Below are 20,147 nucleotides of genomic sequence, written 5' to 3' on the forward strand. Positions count from 1 at the left end.
TGACTCCTCGCGCTAACATAGTCACTAGAGAGCATGAAGGGGGGGAGGGGGGCCCTGCTACAATAAAAAAACATCTTCTGAGTCGCCAATGAGTCTTTGCTGCAGCCTGAAATGAAACGTAATGATCCAGATTTACCGCTAACGAGAGGAAGACAGATGACTGCAGAACAAACAGGGATTTGATGATGCAACTCTCCTTGCAAAAGGAGCGGATACATACACATTCTTTGTTGCATTAGCCTATTTCTTCTGATGATGAAAACTAACTTCTTGACTGAAGCTCATGTTACTGGTACAGGAAATTGTTCACAAATAGCCTTACTTTGGCAACATCTAACCCCAGGTTACTTTTCTCTGAGAGTCTCCACAGGGCATCAGTGCAACTCCTCAGATGTGGCATATTGACAACACCCTGCTCGTACTTTTCATTACTATAGATAAGCTTGTGGTTTCCCTCTGGGCTGACCAAGTCCATGCTCAGCATTACAGGAAGCTACAGGACAGCACATTCATCACATTCATCACATACATCTAAAGGGTTCAGCTCGGCCAGCGTAGGTGAACACACAACAGTCACATAAAGGGAGAAACAGAGGGAGACAGAGCAGATATACAGGTTGACGGGGCGATTGAAGGAATAAGCCTTCTATCCAAATTGGTGTGTGTTTTCTATCACTGTGCACAAAAGCGGAGAACAGAGAGTGGGTGGTGGAGTGTCTGATAAACACCTGTCTGCCTGTCACTTGCGACGCTGTAATAATACAATACAGCCAGTCAGTGCTGAACTTACCAAATAGTAAGGTATTAACGTTATTCTTCATGTATTTTTCAGTTTCTTCTTTGATTTAAACAACACCATTTATTTTCTTCAATTTTACCAAAATCTCACAAGCATATTTTGGGGGGTTTATCCCACAGAGACATTATTAATAATTCATGTACAAGAACTCCTTACTGACAGAGCTGGTGACAGGTAAACACCTCGGGGACCAGGTAGACTGGGACTTGTCACCGTGCATATATGGAGCAACACTGCTTACTCATTACTGGAGTGCATTGCCATGACTGAGCTGACTGCTCGCTCCCATTTTGCAAAAATGTGAAAGATCAGATTTTTTTTCTTGGTCATTCAATGTTGAATATGCACCTTGAATCCAATCTCCCTGGTCAGAATGCAAAGGTGACATCTGTGCCACGCAGGTGACACATTCTGCAATAACAAGTGTAGAGATTATGCACCCCGGTGAAATTCCCTCTTTCTCATTAGTTTTGCCTCCGAGGACGACTGGCTAACAACTGGTGTCTCGGAAGGCAGTTTGAGTTCCTCGCAAAACACCAGAAAGTATTGCTTGTTTACAGTAGGTGGTGTAATGCGTGTATAGAAGAGCAATTAGTGTATTGTGTTGAGTTTAATTCACTTTTAACCAACCGCTATTTTTCACTTTGAGGGATTACAATCTTCAAACAATGTTTAATTCCAAATGAATCACAGTCTCTGCAGTACAATTCCACGAAAGAAAAGACTATGCAGGAGGTTCAGTAAACATATTATCACTCTGTGAAAGCAGCTAACTAAATGAAAACACAAGCCGTCTGTGGAATCAGACAAATGGTACATTCAGTATGTCAAAATATAGCCAGATTAAGTTTTAGTAGTCTGCCACCTTCTGTGCACACTCACAGGAGAACAGAGCTTGGAGATATGCATGAGCCCACCATAAAGTACATAACTGAGGGAGAGACAAGGCACGAGTCAAAGAAAAGAAGCAAAGAACACCAACTTTTCAATGAAAAATCTCTTAAACCTCTAATATATATGATTTTATGGAGACGGAGCAACATTATTTCTGGCCATGTGGTGAACATAAGGTTAATATTCACTCTCCTTTTAGCTCTGGTTTGGTCCCTACCAGCTCCTGAGAAAAATATCTGGCTCCTAAGTTGCTAAATGCGTCACTATATTCACCAGCTAGCCACTGACTCTGTGTGTCTGCCGGTTGGTGCTCGGTAGGGAGAGTAAAGTGGGTTTTTAGAGCTTTTGGGCTAAAAACGTGCTGTGGCCAGAGACAATGTGGTGAGAGTGAGAGTGGGGGGAGGGAACCAAAACAGTCAAATTGAAGGCTGGTGGAATCGGTCGATAATTCAATGTGGGTGGCAACTTATTTGTACCGTAACATTTAGGTCAAGTTATTTTGGTTATGGTCGGGGTAAGTTTCGATGACCATAAGTTGAAAACGGTGAAGAAAGAAAATAGGAAAACTATAACATGGACTTTTCCATTAAAGCAGGCTTCACATTCATTCATGTCAACTGTAAAACTGGAAATGGACACCAACCCTGATGGTCTTCACTGTAGAAGAAAGCACTCTTGACGGGCAAACTGTCCATTTTGCAGGCCTATTCTTCAAATTTCCATTGCATGTTCTAGAGTATTCACCTCCTCTCCTCCCTTTCATCCCGTCTTCAGTCTTTAAACATGACTCACTCTCTGAAGTCTTATACAGCTGCACATCTAAACAAATTGTACTTTTCCTTCAAGTAAAAGAAAGCAGGTTGTTCTCTGTACTGTCGGATCACAGAGACTCCGTTGGCTTATCTCCAGTATTCTGTACAACAGTATTGAAAGAGTGTTAGCTAATAACCAAACACTGAAGTGACGGTCACATCCCATCTTACAGCATTAGCTGTACACCTTTTTCCACATGTAATTTGTTACATTCACTCCTTGGCACCTCTTTGTGTTCAGTACTTTTACACTGTGCTCCACAATCATTCAATCATTCTTGGGTGTATATTGTCAGGTCACACTGGCTGTAATTGTCACGTCCTTTGACTCTCGAGGACCCTACGAATCAAACATAACAATATTTTACTGTTGCTCTCATTGCTCAACTCTGGACAAGTGCGTTAGCTAACTGCCCGGAAAGTGTAATAAATGATGTGGAGAAAAGCAGCATCACAGCCAGAGGTCCCCAACAGCACATTATTAAAAAGGATACTTAATTCCCTCAGTTGCTCTGCAAGCCTGTACCGGGTAGCCTGAGGTTGTGGCACTCAACAGAGCGAGGGGATGACCCCCACGACTTCTCTGTAATTGGTCTGGAAAAAGATAAAGCATGGCCAGGGATCGAACATAATTCCGCCTGTAAACTATGACTAGATGTGTGTGCCGGTTTGCTGGGTTGTTAGCTAGATAAATCATGGATGTGGCATAACCATCTCTGCTCTCTGAACTAGTCTATAATGTGATTGACCTGTCATCCTCCTCCATGACATCATTGCCTTTATCCCATCTCTCTTTCTAAGACGACAGGAATGCCTCACCTCACGTTTGTCCTCTTTTGATTCTCCCTTTAGACTATATTTATGTACTTCTACCTCTTTCCTCCAACACCTTGCCTCCCTAACCCATTCATCTTCTCTCCTTTCCCTCCCTTAGATACCTCACTTTACATTTTCTCTCACATGTGTCCACCTGCATTTCCCCTTCTCCCTACACTCCCATGAACATGCTCTGGTGCTCCTTTTCTCTGCTTGCCAGGTTCTGCTTTCTCATTCTGAGCTAGTTAACCTAAACTGGTGTTCGGCTCGGCATGTTGGTTCAACGGCGGCACAATGAGGTCACATCGTTAAAGACGGATGGCTGTAATCTGGTTTGTGGCCCAGCCATCTGCTGCAGTCAGCTGGTTGCTAACTGCAGGCCCAGCCTTTATTATACTACGGCCTCTACATTTAATCAGAGAGCTTAACACCACTGGGCTGTGGAGGGAATGAGTGGGTACCTAAGCCATACCTGGAGGCAAGACTGCTGGGTTCAGGAAGAAGGGAGAGAAATTCTCCATTAAGTAGAAAGAGCAGAACCTCTTAAGAAGGATTAAACTGGTGGAAATGCAGAAATAAGGGGGAGACTAAATGAAAGCAGTGAAAAAAATGTCTCCCTCCAGCAAAACCAGATACTATATGTTCATTTTCTTCCCTACATATCGTCGACAGCTTGTCACCCGGAAAGATCACAGTTTGTAGAGGCGTCACTCATGACTTAAAGATGACCTATTTGAAAGACTAACATATCTGACGATACACATTCAAAAGCTGCCAACTACTGTATGTCTTCCAGACTTGTTAATAAATGCCTTGTGATTAGAAGATCAAATAGCAGAAGTGAATTAGTGATTCCTCTGATCACAGCCTGTAGGAGAGGATGAGGAGAGGCTCACACGGCATACTAGATCTCACTGGAGAGAGGCGAGAAAAAGAACAGAGCAATGTCTGATGGCCTTGCGTGATGGACAGCGATTACCCTTCATCTAATCCGGACATTCTTAACATATAATGCAGTCTGAGTATCAGCGCCACACAATTTCCTCAAATTTGCAGGATGTCTCATTTGGAGGAAGTCTGATAATGCCATCTCCAATGACATATGACTTGCTGTAATGACCTTGCTTTCCAATGACATTTGAAGACCAATAAAGGGAAATATATTGGGTAGTGATTAGCATTATCGTGGTTCCACAACCCATCAGGGTCTAGTGCAGGATAAACACTCAATTTGGCAAGATGGGAGAAACAAAAAATAGGTTTGCTATCTACTGGTACTGGTGTGAATCAGACAGTTCTGCCAGAGGAATGCCCTATTCGGCACAAATGCAGACTTTAATTTCACATTTAAGAAATACTCAGCCCAGCTTGGCTATCTTTTCCAGACTTCACAGGTGATGGGAAGGCACTGCTGTGAAGTCAAGAGACTCTCTATTTAAATTCCACCGGAGGGATCAGAGTTTGGATTTTTTTTTTTCTCCAAAGTTAAGCCGGTAATATTTTGGAGATAAGGCAACAGAGATATTTACTCCAGACAGGGTGTGCCTCCGAGACCTGATCCAAATCTGAGAATGGATTGGTTGCTGAATGAATTCCTTTATCTGCCTAAGAGACTAAGTTTGAGCAATAACCTCAGAACAAAGAGTGAGAATTAGCCGACGCCCCCGGGGGCTGGGCGACAGAGACTTTGAATGTATAAATAGACAGATCTATCAACGACGCGTCCTTGAAAACATTGCTTTCCCTGCGCAAGACATTTGTCATGTTCAGGATGAAACATTTGTGGGGCCATTTGATTAACCAGAGTATAATCCAGTCTGTTCTTGGATGTCAGTAATCTCCAGAGCTTTACATAGCATCATCTGTTGCCACCACACAGGCATTCACCTGACTTGAGCCCATGTGGGGGTCATGGGAAATGTGCTGGGGGCCAACTACAGGGAGCCAACTGGTGGGGATTGGGCTGCATTTTGTGGCCTAACCTTTGACCGCTGCGTTAATGGCTGAATAAAGATATTCAACCTCCTGTCTGAGAAACACAACCCCAAAAAAAGAGTGAACTCAAGATACCCGGAAGCAACTGGAGATAGATATGTTTGTACCACTAAGACTTTTAATTGCTTCATGCAGTTGCTCCAGTGTGTGTGCTAGTGTGTGTGCACAACTTTTAAGACATTAACTTTCCAAGGCTAGGCTGTTCAAATTGTGATATATGCCAGACAGCCGTTGCAGTGCGGGTACACATATATGATGATATATGGTAGACTGCACGAAGAAACCGTTACAGAGTTGACTGGAACAATGACAGACGTTGGCTTTAACATCCAGGCACAACATGGAAAATGAAACTAACTTACCTTATCGGAGTACACGAAGAACAGGATGAGCAATATCAGCTCTGCCAGGAGAATTATCAGCAGGACAATGAAGAACTGTCAAAGAGAGGGAGGAGAGCCTTGTTTTAACAATTGCCTTGTCAGTATTGTTATTCTACCTTGTCATGCCGTTGAAAACACGTTGGAAATAAATCTGAGAGGTCTCTATTGCAGTCATTTCTGTCTCTGAGTGCTACGAGATGTGAGGAAAAACAGCAATTACATGACTGTAGGTGACATGCATGACAGTTTACAACATACATTTTTCAATGTGCGCTGCATCTGGGATTTGCAGTGCTTTTGATTCATACTCTACCTTCAAATGCAATGTGTGAGTATGTGATTCCTTCTGTAGCTATGCAAAGAAACACCATCAGTCAATTCAGGTTAAATGAATAGTTTTTGTGAAATAAGCTTATTTGCGCTCTTGCCGAGAGTTACGTGTGAATATATACAGTATATATAGCTTAACTTAACAGAGCCTGGCTCTGTCCGAATGTAACCAAATCTGCCTACCAGCACATTTAAGCTCCCTAATTAACACATTATATCTTCTTTAAGTACAAAGCACAAAGTGTAAAAAGGACACTTTTATTGGAAGTAATGTGCTGGACTGGAGACTCTGCTGGTTGCCTGACAGCCTTACTAACCGTGACAACAGGACTGCAGGATGTTACTTTGCCCAGCCAAGAAATAGCCCAACACCCAAACAAATAAGATATAACATGTTAATTAGCGAGCTTTAGAGGTGCTGGTATACACATTTTGTTACGTTTGGACAAAGCCTGTTTCCCTCCGTTTGCTGTGTTTGTGCAAAGCTAGACTAACTGATTAATTTAGCATACAGAAAGAGTGGGATCGATTTTCTATGTGATTCTCGGCAAGATATCAAATAAGCACATTTTGCTACGTGTTGGAAGTATTCCTTCAAGGTTACAGATCTCAGTTTGTGGGCAGAATACACAGCAACCCAGATTCGTCAATAATAAAAACAAGGCAACAATCACAAACTCAAAACCATTTAAATAAGATAAGGAAAGACAGACAACGAGAGATGAAGGAGGAGGCGGGAGAGACAGAGGGAGGAGAAAAGGAGAATCTAAGAGCTGGAGGGCTTGTGGACGTGTGAGAGGAGGGAAAGAAGGCATAAGACCTCCCTAGATGCATTTCATCTACCATTCTCCTCTCCCTACTTGACTCCCCTTCAGCTCAATATTTACCAAGCTCTTCTGCGCAGCATGGGAGGAGGCAGGCAGACCTAGATTCTAGAAAACCCCATTAATTCCAAACTCATATGGGAGGAAGGGGGTCGGCTATTATTTGTGTCGAGGCCCAAATGAAATGGTAACGTCAGTTTGCTGTTGGTTAAGTATCTGGGTTGCCAGTTTAGCGTGTCACTGTTGCTGCTGAAAGTTAAAGTGACAGCTTCGGTACACTAAATTGGTGGTGCTCTGATGATCGTGTGAGAAAGTGTGTGTATTCGTATGCACACACACAGATTCGTGGGCGTATGTAGCGATTCACACTTTCAGGGTTTTAAAGAGTTTCTGCCAGATATTTCAGTGTTATATCTCTCCCACTTTAAAAAAAAAATTTGTTTAAGTAAACATTTTTTGGCAGCAAAAAAGAGAGAATGAAAATTGACTGCAAAGGATGTCTGGGCTGTGAATATTTCTCATCCAGAGAGAGTTGTCCGCAGAGAAACTTCAGAGATAATATGTCAAGGTAGACGCTCAGATCCGTTTGCTGCGGGAGATCTAAACCCACTCTGATGTTTCCACGTCCTGCTCTCCCACACTCCACCCCTGGGTGTGCTGAGCCGGACAGTCATGCTAAGAAAACAACAACTCCGAGCAGACACCGAATTATCACGGCTAAATATGAAACGCTGCCACACGCTGATGACTTAATACAACATTGGAACCTCTAGATTTCCCAGTCGCTCTTTTTTCTAATTTACAAAATTTCTCTTTCTCGCCCCCCCCCTTACCTGCACCCGGCTCTCTTCCTCTCTCTGCTTCACAGTTGTTAGGCAGGTGAAGGAAGCCATGTCGAACACAGAGGATTTAGTGGGGCTTTTGGTCGGATGCAAGAGCTTCGAGGGATTGAGCTGTTTGTGATGTTAAGTACCCAAAAGCCGAAACTCCACTTTTCATTTAAAGTTCCCATACATGAAAGTTTCCTTTTCTTTCTTTGCGACAGTCCACACAAATCTCATTCCACTGAACTTTCGTAATTAACTTTTGCTTAAGATAAAACACTTGCACAACTTTGGGCAAACAGTACAATGCCAAGACAGAGGAGTCTTTGTAATGAATAATAGAACATCCTACATTATTGAGCACAAAAATATCAAGTGCTTTTAGTGCGCTATGTACGTACAGTAATTCAACCATGCTGGGGACACAGAAGGCCTCTTGACTGACAGCTCTGTTTCTGGGATGTGACCAAAGCCATGGAGATGTCATGAATGTGTTGGTGTTAATATGCAGAAAGGGAGCATCTTTCAGCTCAGCTCTAATTTTCCTTTGAGAGCTCCCGAGGTTTTATACAATGCAGAATAAACTCTTCCTGTCAGTCGGCTACCTCCGCTGAGGTTCTGGCTGGAAGACAAATACAGATACCCTGCTGAGTTCTCGCTGCCCTGTGAGCAGCATGTGTGGGTGTATAGACAGCCACATATGTGAGAGGTTGTCTCCAAGACGTTTCTGTCAATATTTGCATGGCCGACACGGGGAATATGAGAATATTTCAAAGGAGGAGAGTAAGAGTGAGCCGTGTGTGAGTTAATCCTGAGACAGTCGTCTGCGTGGCTCTCATTTATAACGGGGCACTGCGTAGGTACCGCATGTAGATTGAACTCACGCTCAGAAGCAGGCACTTGTTCTCCTTGATGGCACCCAGGCAGCCGAGAAAGCCCGTTACCATGACGATGGCGCCGACGGCGATGACCATGTTGGCAGCCGACAGCGAGGGGAACGAGGGCGAGAAGGTGGCGAAGCTGCCCTGCGACACGGACAGCCAGATGCCCACGCCGAGCAGCCCACAGCCGCATAACTGCAAGGAGAGACAGACCACAAGGTTAGCAAACCAACAGCAGGTAAGTTGTTTCTCAGGGTTAGGTACAGCAATTATGTACAAAAAAAAAAGGTCATCGTCAGCTCTCTTCCCCCCTGGCAGGATTTGCTCGTAACACAATGATAGACCTTCTGAACAATACGGGTAATCTACAGAGCAATGTCAGCTATAGATGAAGGCAAATCCCAGCTCAAAAAGCCCAACGCAACAGGCTCAACTGCCCACACAGTCATCCATCACCAAACACATGCTCAAAAAAAACAAGAGGGTTTACACCAATTAAAATTATGATAAGCCAATAACAGCTCCGCAAGAGATTAGAGGAAAAATTGGACTTGGGCCGCGCTGATTTTGTATGTTTGAGCTTATTACGTTAAATCCAGAACAAACAGAGATGTAATTACTGCCACCCTCTCAAATGAAAACTTCCAAGCCTTCCAAAAACCACCCGCAGTAGACTTGAACTTCACCTAGAGGGAGCAATTCACTAATTCCCCTCAGTCACACTGCCGGGCTCCCGCTGATGTGTGTGTGAGGTCCATTAATGCAAAGAAGTGTTTACGGAGGGCTCCGATTGCCGAAGTGTCCCATCTACTGATGTGCTGGTCCATCTATCAGACATTAGAGCCATACAGCGTGCCCACCGCTCTGTGAAATATCGGCTAGGAGGTAAGTGGTGACATTTTTGCCTGCACCTAATATAATGAAATACCCAGGGCAATCTTGCCATGAATAAAAAAAAGAAAAAGGAATGAGGTAAAATATGGAACGGCACCATGGTAAATCATCACACCACAGCCCTCTGTTCACACCGCTCCCCTCTTCCTTTCTTATCTTTGCACCACTGCTCCAGAACACTTTAACGCCTGTCAGCAATATGTGAAACAAACACACACACCTACATGCGCACACGCACACAGTCATCATCAGGTAAGAGTTATGAATACATCTCTGCTTCCTTCTTCTCTGTTAAAACAAATTAATTAATCCACCACACACGGCATTTCACCTCTGGATCTGACAACACTGAGCTGATAAATGGCACAACTGACAACAAACCTGGAAATGTGCTGCAGCACTTTCACAACAAACACAAACACTCGCACCGCGGTAAAACAAAGTGACTCCAAGCACACGACAAGTACAACAAACTCATAAGTGGCTCTCAGAGATGTTAGGTGATGATGTGTAAGAGAAACTTTGGAGTGTCAAATGCAAGCCTCATGAGCTGGTGAGAGACACCTTGGCTCTAATGAGTCCTATAGGATCTGTAGATAAATAAACTGAGTTCACGCAGCCCCCTCTCAGGACTAAGTAATGACTAGATGCAATTAAAAGAGAGGACGCGGAGAGAAAGAATCAGGACTGAGCGTAAATGAGTCAGGATAGATAAAAGCCCTATTTGAGAGTTGACTGCGCTGCCCAGGGTGTGATTTTGTGAATGATAGTCAGAGCTCTAACAAATAAAAGCCTGAGTGCTGCTGTCAAGGTTGAAGGCAAGGGAGGCTGTAAACACTGCCCGCCCAGCACACTCTAAGAAAAAGACACGAGTTTAGTCACATATAGATGACAGTAAAGTCGCATTGGATTTCTCACCCAGAATGAACGAGTGGTCTCTGAGTGGTGCTGGTAAGACTTTGAATCATCTATCATCTAAATAATTCAGAGACAACTGTATTTGCTGGGAGGCCCCCACTGGCCCTTTATGCTTCCTAGATAAAAAAAAAAAAAAGGCGTAAAGAAAGCGTCGATTGAAAAGGCCGGTAAAGGTCATGTCCCCCATGCAGAGAGGGGACGATATCACTGCTGACACTCTACAGAAGGACAGATTATGGAGGAAGGGTTCGAGGACGCAGGGGAGGAATTTTCGAGAGGACTGATAGATGGAGTGGTCTTAAAGCTCGCGAGGGGAACACAAGGAGCTTTAAGAGTCCAAGTGGGGAGGGTTACAGTGCCTTCACTTAATTGTGTTTAATGCCCAGTGAAGGGAGCTCGTCCAAGTGTGTCGCTCTCTTAAGTGACTGTGAAACCGCCCAGCCACCGGCACAATCTGTCGGATCTGAGCCTACCAGGAGTAATCTCTCTGCCCTGCTTCCACTACTACGACTACTACAACAACAACAACATGCGGTCATCGGACCTTTGTGCCACAGGAAATACCTTCAGCATAAGCTCTGATCTCTTCGGCTATCCGACCTTGGCGCGTGCGTCTGAGCTCGACCTTGAGGCTATCCGCTGAGCTCCTTATCTGCTTTTAATTGTGGGGCGGTCATGTTGTGATTCCTCATCTGCGGGGAAAGGACCAGGGAATCCCCAAATAGCGGGGAGGCTTGTAAACAGTCACGGAGAAGGCTTTCTATTAAGGCATTCATTGTTATTACATCAATCGGAGCGGCAGATGCTGCAGGGTTGTGATTAACATTTGGGTTTAAGGAATAAATTGGCCGATTACCATATTTTCTAGGGACACAGAGAAAAAAATGTTTATACAATGATGGTTTTTTTTTGATCTGAATGACCAATGAGTGATGAAAGTCAATACACCGACTGATGCAATTGACTTTTTTCTGATTGAAGATCCAGTGTTCACTCTTAATAAATGATCTACTCAGCAGAAATGTCCAAAAGTGCTACTGACCTTGCCGCTGTTTACACATTCCCTTGTTGTTAGGGTCCCTATCTATGCAGCTAGCTTGAGCCAGCATAATGCTACATGCCAATTTAGAAAATCTGTGCAGCTCGCACAGCTGCTCTGGGCTATTACTCTGCTTTCACAATTCATGGATGCAACTTTGCAGAGCGCGGACCCTATCATCAAACAACTGAGGGTGACACATGACGGCTTGCCAGGTCCACTACTATTTCAATTTTAACAAGCTTCAGTGAGGGACAGTGAGTCTTTTAGCCCTCTGGATATTTAAATATGTATTTCTGGTTTAGCTACACTGTCATAACAACTTGGCTGCTTTGTCTCGTTGACAATGGGTCCCCCATGGATCCACGCAGCGCAGAGATGTTGGAGGCTGATCGGAACATATCTTCCAGCCGTGATAATGACAAATTATTTGCAGTCTGGAACAAAAAAAAAACCTGTTGCTCTAAACACTGAATTGATTTTGGAAAGTTAACAGGAAAAGTTCCGACAGGAGGGAGGGATGCTGGGCACGTGTAATATCGTGCTTGAAACAGCAAGATTTATTTTCAGAAATCAATGGAAAAGGGGTTAGAGCCGACAGCAGGAATGTGTGCCCTTTCCACACGTGTTGGGCAATACTTTTAGAGCATCTCCGTGACAGGACAGAATGGAGTCTGGTTTCTAAATGTCATTTGTGGAAGGAGTGACAAAAGGAGCCCAGCAGCGAGGAGAGGAGTAGAGCAGCATTCACTTTCGAGAAGAGGAAATTGGAGGACATGAGGTGTGAATCTATCTAACTGGATGAATCAGGCCCTGCTGTTTGTGGCCCTTTAACAAGCTCAGGGTGGAAATAGCTGCAATAATAGCAGGTGAATCAACTGTAAGGCAACTTTCTTCAAACAGGAAAGAGAGGTAAAGGGGGTCAAGCCATAAGATGTGTGGAAGAGGGTTAGCAAGCATTAAAGCCAGAAAGATTGGATGCGCCCGTGAGATGTGTGGAAGACAAAGAGAGATTGAGTTCAGAGTCAGAGAAGAAGAAAATCGAGGCTGACCCTTCATCCGAATGGCTGGCTCAGAGAATTATCAGTCGCTGCAGTAACTGGCTCAGTGACACGGAGCCACTCGACACGGAACCCCACTTCAATCTCCCCCAGACAGAGGGGGGTCTGAGAGCGGGCTGTGCAGTGTGTGTCTACGTAGAGGCTGGATGATATTGACCCGTTAACACCCTGATCACTCAGAGAAGTCACAATCCTGTCATAGAGAATGACAGCTTTTGTCAAATTACCACTGTCCTCGGTGGCTCAACTCTCCTGTGAATGAGTTTTTAAAGTTTTATTGAGTGAGTGATATGTGTGTGTGTGTGTGTGGCTGTCAGTGCATTGAGAGTGTGTGTGTTGGAGTCTCTTACATCAGTTTACTTAATGCTTTAAAACAGAGGGTAAATAAACATAAGGCGTTTTACACAGACATAATAAGCCTCCATAGACATCTGCCGTGCCATACTAAAAACAAACATTTTGTTTAAGTAATTAGAAAGCACTTCTACCCTTACAGCACAATAAACCATAACATTGGGGAAAATGCCAACCTTACTGCACTGCTTTAGGATGGAGCCACTTTATCACTTTACGATCCCCTCTGCCCTTTACTGCAACTCCATCTTTCTTTTTATTGGGATAAAACTTTCCTGTCCTGCGGCACACAACACATCTTCTGCTTCAGCATTGATTTTGCATTGAAATGAAGACCTCGGATAAAGGACGATTTTTCATTTCTCATCATGTGATCTCGCAAGGCCCGTGATTCATGTTGCTGTATAACTACGAAATAGCCTGCCAACTACAGTACGGGAGGGAATCAGAATCACAGAACAACAAGCGTGATAAAGCAAATGTAAACATCAAATAGGAGGGGAACAAAAGCCTGAAAGTAAACACAGGCTATTTGTATTTTCTACCCAGCAAGTGGAAAAGGTCTTCTTTGAGGCATGCTGTGAAAGAAAAATGGTTCATTTTGAGAATAGACTCTCAAGAGAGTGTTTGTGTGCACCTGTCAGAAAAAGATTTCCTCCTCATAAATACGTACTTTTACTGTATTTATCCTCCATGGTGGTCACATTGGAGCAAACTAAAATAAAGCCTAGGTGGTGCAGAAGAACATTCAATTATATTTCACATTAACAGTCTTGATTTTCTTCTTTGACACACCATGTCCTTCAGAAAAGTTCGGGGTTTTAGTCCCTTTATTGTTAATGGCTCAACAGTTTGCTCAATAAGGAACACGGCCATTTGATTCCCTTTTCTCCTCATTAAAGCTCAGCTTCACTACAAAGCAGCAGCTGTATCCGACCCACATGTGTGTGTGTGTCAATAGCAGCACGCTGACACTTCATTTTAATGGTTGTTTGTTGAATTTAAGTACAAAATGTGTATAATAATAGGCAAAATGTATTAATATCAACAAGCCACTTAACAGCTACTGACAATTTTCATGCATACATTCAAATACTCCAAAACACAACTAAGTACACCGCTTTGCTTTGTTGTTTGCTAACTATATTACATCTATGTTATATTATATTATTGCATATATATATATATATATATATATACTGTATATAACTGCACCAGTGGAAGCAAACAGAAGCAGAAACGTTTACTGATGGTTTGATGGACACCAGAGGAGTGCATGCTGCAGTTGTGGTTTAGGTTTCTACGGATAATACATTTTTTCCTTCAGAACCACTTTTTAAGCCTACAAGGTAAAACACGTGTTTTTCAGAGGAGTATTCCTATTGGCTATCCTTGAAATTTTTCTTAAATTAAACATAAATATGGATAACACACTTGGGGCAAGTGAAGCTGCTTCAAAAAACAACAAAAAAACTAATTTAAACAAGAACAAATCATGAGTAGGTTGTAAATTGTACATTTGTCAGTGAAGCATGGTTACTTATAGTCGAATGAAACCCTAACCCTTCCATTATGAGGCCCATCTCTTTACACAGTATTTATCTAGATGATGGAAGACATCGAAGCTGTAGGCAATATACAGTTTTCCAGTAAAACTCCCTATCCCCGTCTCCCTGGACTTCCTGAAGGCATCTCAGTCATTCCCCATTGAATAGTGCAAAGCTCATGTCAGTTGTATAACAAGTGAATTATTCACAGGGTCTGTGATGGTGGCTGAGGGAAACAGTGCTTTCAGGCCCAGAATAAACACTTCGAATTCATAAGGCTGAGATGGATGCAGGGCATAAGATTAAAGAGCTATATCTGCCTGGTTCAAATTTGATTTACCCACTGGAGTCCTGGTGGATTCACACAATGCGAGAGATTACCTAGAAGATCACGCTGACGGGTCGACTGATAACGCAGCAGGCAGCTTTCTATTAACACTTTAATTCGGAGACAATTGAGCTTTTTAACGGGTTTTACTCATCTCAACCAGGCAGCTCCAGGTCTGAAAAGGGAAGCCAAGCTGAAGAGCCTTAAACATTCTTAAGCATTCTTTCTATTGGCCAGCAGACTCCTCTGGATGCAAAAAGAAGTGTAATTGTATAGAATTCTATGAGAACGTTACCCTACTTTTCACTTGATTTATCACCTCAGTAAACATTGTCAACATGAGTGTATGGTCTCAATCACTAGCCTTAAGTCTTCTTCAATGCAGCAGGATATTAATAATGTAAACGACGGTTCCATTTAAAGCAAAACAGACGATGAAGCAGAGTATGCTGGAGGTCGTGGCCACCTTGTGATTGAAAGAACGCCACCGCGGTGTTGTCCAGTCTGAGAGTTGCTTGTGTTTTCGTTTAACCCTTTCACAGTGTGAAAGAAGGTGACGGTCGAAATGCCGAACTTGATGCCTCAGAACCGTAGTCCACACACCAATGGGTGCCGACATGGTGACCACGTCCACTTATATACAGTCTAAAGTATGATTTAATTGACTTTCAGGACTTTTCAGGACGAAAAGACTTGGCTCGCTGATATGTTTCCATATAAGAAGAATTCCCACCATCCATCACAAGCCTAGTCCAGTATCCAGAATGGAGCAATTCTGTGGCAGATGCCTTAATTAACTGGGCACCTTGAACAGGGATCCTAGATTACCCTGTTTAGGATCTGGGATTCAGTGATGCACCCATCAATGATGCAGGCTTTGACATGTCTCCTTCTCTCTCTCTCTCTCTCTCTCTCTCTCTCTCTCTCTCTCTCTCTCTCTCTCTCTCTCTCTCTCTCTCTCTCTCTCTCTCTCTCTCTCTCTCTCTCTCTCTCTCTCTCTCTCTCTCTCTCTCTCTCTCTCTCTCTCTCTCTCTCTCTCTCTCCCTCCCGAGAAGAGCTGAAAGGCCTATTCACCGCAAAGTGACTAAATCAATTGCGCCAGCAAGGATTAAAGACTGACAAGCCTTTTGCTGCCTGTCCAGAGCCATCCCTGCCGTCTGCGCTGACACATCCACACACTTTCACACCTGACAACAGCCTCTATCTACCCTTAGAGGACAAGACGTAAAAAGAATGAAAGACAGGACAATGGCCTGAAGAAATGCTATTAGACATCCCTGACTAATTCTGCTGTTAAATCTGTACCATTCCAACAAGACTCTTCAATCAGCCTGGGAACCCACAGGCACTTCAATTATGCATTGAGGACAAGAAGGCGAGCACCAGGAAGGGGAAAGTCATCCCACGATTGCAGCCAGAGAGCGAAGAAGCTCTGCGTTAGTCAGAGGGAGGGAAATGGGGCCTGCAAGTCAAGCACAGAGTACAAAGCCCAGTGCCAAAGACCAAAGCCCTGGTCCAAGTACCGGCAAACACTACCACAGGAGAGCAAAGCTCCTTTACTTCTTCATGCTGCAGAGGCAGGGTGGATGCAGAGATGGCAGCTGTGCTGTCTTACTGTTATAGTATCTCTTCCCAGTCAGCGCAGGACCGAAGCTTAGACACCCGAAAGCTCTCAGTCCTTTAAGGAGATGAAGGACCATAAAAGTCCCAGTGATGTTCTAATGAGGACAACGAGATATAAATACATAAACTGAGCTGATTACAGAGGGAGACGTTCCTCCACAAGGTGCTAATTAAATGTGAGTATTGCCGCTTGCTGTTGACATCAAATGTGCTTATGAAGATATCTTACGAGGCATTTGCATACAATAAAAAGTCAATGCGTTAAGAAGAATAAATATCTATTTATGTGAAGGCAGTGCCTATTTTACGAGAGCCTGTTTTCCTCAACATAAACTGCCTCGCCTGTAGAAGCACACCAACATTTGGCCCGTATAAATATCTCACTCTGGTCTGCCAGTGCAGCCATGCCGAAAATCCTGAGAGGCAGACAGACGGTTGGACGCTCTCCCATTGAGTTTCACTAGTTGAAGGGGCTTAATGAGAATGCTGGCTCAGCAGAGGTAGAGCATGGCCAGAGACTTGTGTATTAGACAGGTTGGACACTCAACCTGTTCCCCGCATAGCACCTGGAGCAGAGGACCAAAGGGCTCAAGGAAAGGAGTCAAAGTCACCGTGGAGGGCAACAGCTAAAAAGACTTGTGTGTGAGCTGTCCATATATTTAATACACCCACATCGCTCCACTTGAGTTCCCATCTCAGAAAACCACAAACAAAATAAGAACCTCCACTGGCAATGTAAACAATTGTCGTGTAATTTAGTTTTCCTAATAGGCATTGGGGACTTTGTGGGATGAACTGAGGTGACCTTGCCTGGCTATGTTTGAGATTGCCGGAGGAGCAAAACATGTCGTTGCAAATGTATTTCAAGTGTTTGAGAATTGCCGGGCCAAGAATGAGGTGGAAAGCAGCCCTGGGATCTCTCCCTGGAAATGAGGGAAGCAATTGGGCAACAGAGGAGCATTGTCATAGTTTTATCTACAGGGTCAGTCTGTCTGACCTTGTGCAAAAATAGACGGGCTGCAGGGTTCATCGCGAGCTGTTAGGGGAGAAAGGTGATAGTGAGAGTGCATGTGTTAGCGCACGTGTGTTAGTGTCCATGCAGATGTGTGTGTTATCTCATATTTACTTGGAAAAAGCAGAGAGTGGGCGCGTGGCCTTGCTGCAGGGATGGTCTGAGTACTGCACAGCCCACCAAGATCTGACCTGCCGCTGCTCGAACACAACATCCATTAGAGACACTGGAACAAGCACACGGCCTAACGTTTCACGACAACGTGATAAAGGCTTACCCCCCCCCCAGTCTTAATGAACAGGAATTCATTTGCCAACGGGTGTAGTGACTGTAAACGACAAATGAGGGGGTGAAGTGAAGCCCAACTGTAGCGGTTGCAAAAATACGCTGGGTCTATTCTCTGTTTGTGCTTTCACATGCTTTGCAGGAGGGGGGGGGGGGGGGGGGAACTCATTTTTGAAAAACACATCAGAGTTAAGAATATGTTTATTCCTAGAGCAGCGGTACTGTGAATGAAAACACTCCTGTTATGCAATGCGAGGCATTACGCATCCCTCGAGGGACAGAGGGAAGATGAAGACGCAAAATATGCACATCGTCTTAAGTGAAAACCAAAGCACCAGGCAGATGTCTAGCGAGAAAAGAGGATATTCAGATTGAAAGACATATAATCAATAGTCACTCTGCCTGCCATGCCACAGGGTAAATGACGGTTTCCCTGCACTTATTGTATAAAGGGCGTTTTTAATACCCCTTTCTCTCCACACTGTAAATTATTCACCACACTTCTAAAGGCAGAGCTAAGGGAACGTACGGTGGTGGGAGAGGTTTGCTAAAGTTACTACACCCTTTCCTATGAAGTGATTAAGTAGCCTGACAGTGTACAACTTATACTTTTATTATTGGCCCTGTTCCCCATCCCCTTAAATCGTATTTGTCCCCCTTTTGCTTCATTTCAGGCTGCAGGGAACAGTTCTTTTCCCTATTTACCTCATTTCTACCCAAGCATGTTGCAGTGCATCCTATTATTCATGCAATAATTCATGCTTTATTGCGACAAAAAAAAAGAAAAAGAGCTCCGGGAATATTTGCAGGCCTGCTGGAATAAGGGAATTGTGCAGAAAACACAGCATCTCCCTCCTTCTCTCCCCTCTCTTTCAGTCACGAGCTTGCAGCGTCACACATCCTGGAAGGTTGACCTTATTCCGTGTGCCAAACTGACTTCACTTTGGAGATAATAAACTTGGAGTGTGAGAGAACACGGAATGAAAACAACACCTTACATTAACCAATACAGAGAGCCAATCTGTATTCATGGGAGGTGCGGCGTGTCCGCGGGCGCCATCTGAATGTTTACGGCGCTCCATCTGCATCTGCTCCTCATCCTGAGGGGGTCTGGAGTGATTATATTTCACCTTTGGCATGACAGCCGCACTGCCCGAGTCTTGTCTAAAGGCCAAAAAGCTCTGCTCATCCATCATCATGAAAAACTATTCTTGATTTAGACAAGACCGCAAGGTACAAAAAAGAAAGACTATTGACGCAAGACAAAGCCTTGACAGCTGTAGCGTTAACAAAAAAAATGACACTCCTGAAACACTTCAGCTCATTCTGAAAAAACCTCAAACTTCTTACTTTTAATGTGCCTCAAATGGCATTGTAGTGCCATATGGTGAAGCACTAATCAGTGTTCCCTGTGGTTGTTGCAGGAGCTATCTCCCTTTATACCTCCTCTCCCCTCAGAATCCTATTGCTTCTTTTTATTCATTCAAAAACAGCTCAAGTGGGATGAATGAGGGAGAATTAGGAGGTATTGTGTGCATCATGGGGCTCTGTGAGGATATGAAACTTTTCATGGAGGGCTCCCTAAAGATATTACCTTCCGTCAGCACTTGAGAGTGGTAAAATCACACAACATACTCATGCCACAAGCCAGTGCAAACCAGACACTCGCTGCTAGAAAATGCTGTCCTCCCCTTTTTGTCCGGTGTAAAGGTCAGATTTTAGTGGAGGTTTGATGGCACATGCAGAAAAGCTTCCTTGACTGGCTCTGCCCCTCTTCCTCTCCTCTCCTAAACGGCTCATTGGAGGCGACTTCACAGTTGACATGCTAATTAGCGCAGGAGGGAAATGGACTGTGTAACTACTCTTTTCTGGTCAGCCAACCTCTGAATCCCCATCAGCCCTTCATCTCAATGCACTGGACCGCACAAAGACACACGTCACTAAATAATAGTGGGGCATCAATCCCTGTTTTAATGTTGTGATATAGTAGTAGCTGTGTTATTCACTGTAAACCACCTCGGGCTGAAAGAGAAGGAGACGAGGGGAGGAAGGATTCAGGGAGAAGGAGAATAAATGAGGCTTCATTCGGGCTGTAATGTTGCATTAAGGACGCTGTAATACGACCCCATCTGTGACCTCCACCGGGAAGTCATCAACGCACACCAATTCCCACAACTACACTTCCTAACCTGCAGTAAATGCTGGTTCAGTACATAAACGATATGTCGTAAGCGTCAATAAAATAACGGTTGAGTAGACCTACTTCTTTTACGTAACAACAGAGTATTCTAGTTTTCAGGGGACAGGGTAACTAGCTTGGATGACAAACTGGAAAGGAACCTATGAATCAATGCCTGCTCAGAAATAGTGTTGGAATAAATCAATACTCATTAGATGTGCATTCAAGTTTGTCAGTAAAACTGAATCTCTGTAGCCCAATCTATGAACTTGCCCCGAGCTCGTCGTACTAACCCTTTCAGCACCATATATGTTACTCCCCAAAGAGCGTGTGAAAGATAAGGAGCCTG

At 44.0% G+C, this 20,147-nt stretch overlaps 1 protein-coding gene across 1 annotated transcript in view; it reads right to left on the minus strand.

Moving 5' to 3' along the window:
* Window positions 1-20,147, minus strand: part of tspan9a (tetraspanin 9a) — a 62,015-nt gene that overhangs the window by 8,500 nt on the left and 33,368 nt on the right. Inside the window, exons 2-3 of the mRNA XM_076081634.1 lie at window positions 8,562-8,753; window positions 5,679-5,753 (exon numbers count right to left, since the gene is read on the minus strand). Coding sequence (XP_075937749.1) covers window positions 5,679-5,753; window positions 8,562-8,753 — 267 coding nt within the window. The remainder of the gene's footprint in view (window positions 1-5,678; window positions 5,754-8,561; window positions 8,754-20,147) is intronic.

This window comes from Anarhichas minor, unplaced genomic scaffold (assembly GCF_050575085.1).
Source record: "Anarhichas minor isolate MPS153535 unplaced genomic scaffold, ASM5057508v1 ptg000083l, whole genome shotgun sequence".
Lineage (NCBI taxonomy): Eukaryota > Metazoa > Chordata > Actinopteri > Perciformes > Anarhichadidae > Anarhichas > Anarhichas minor.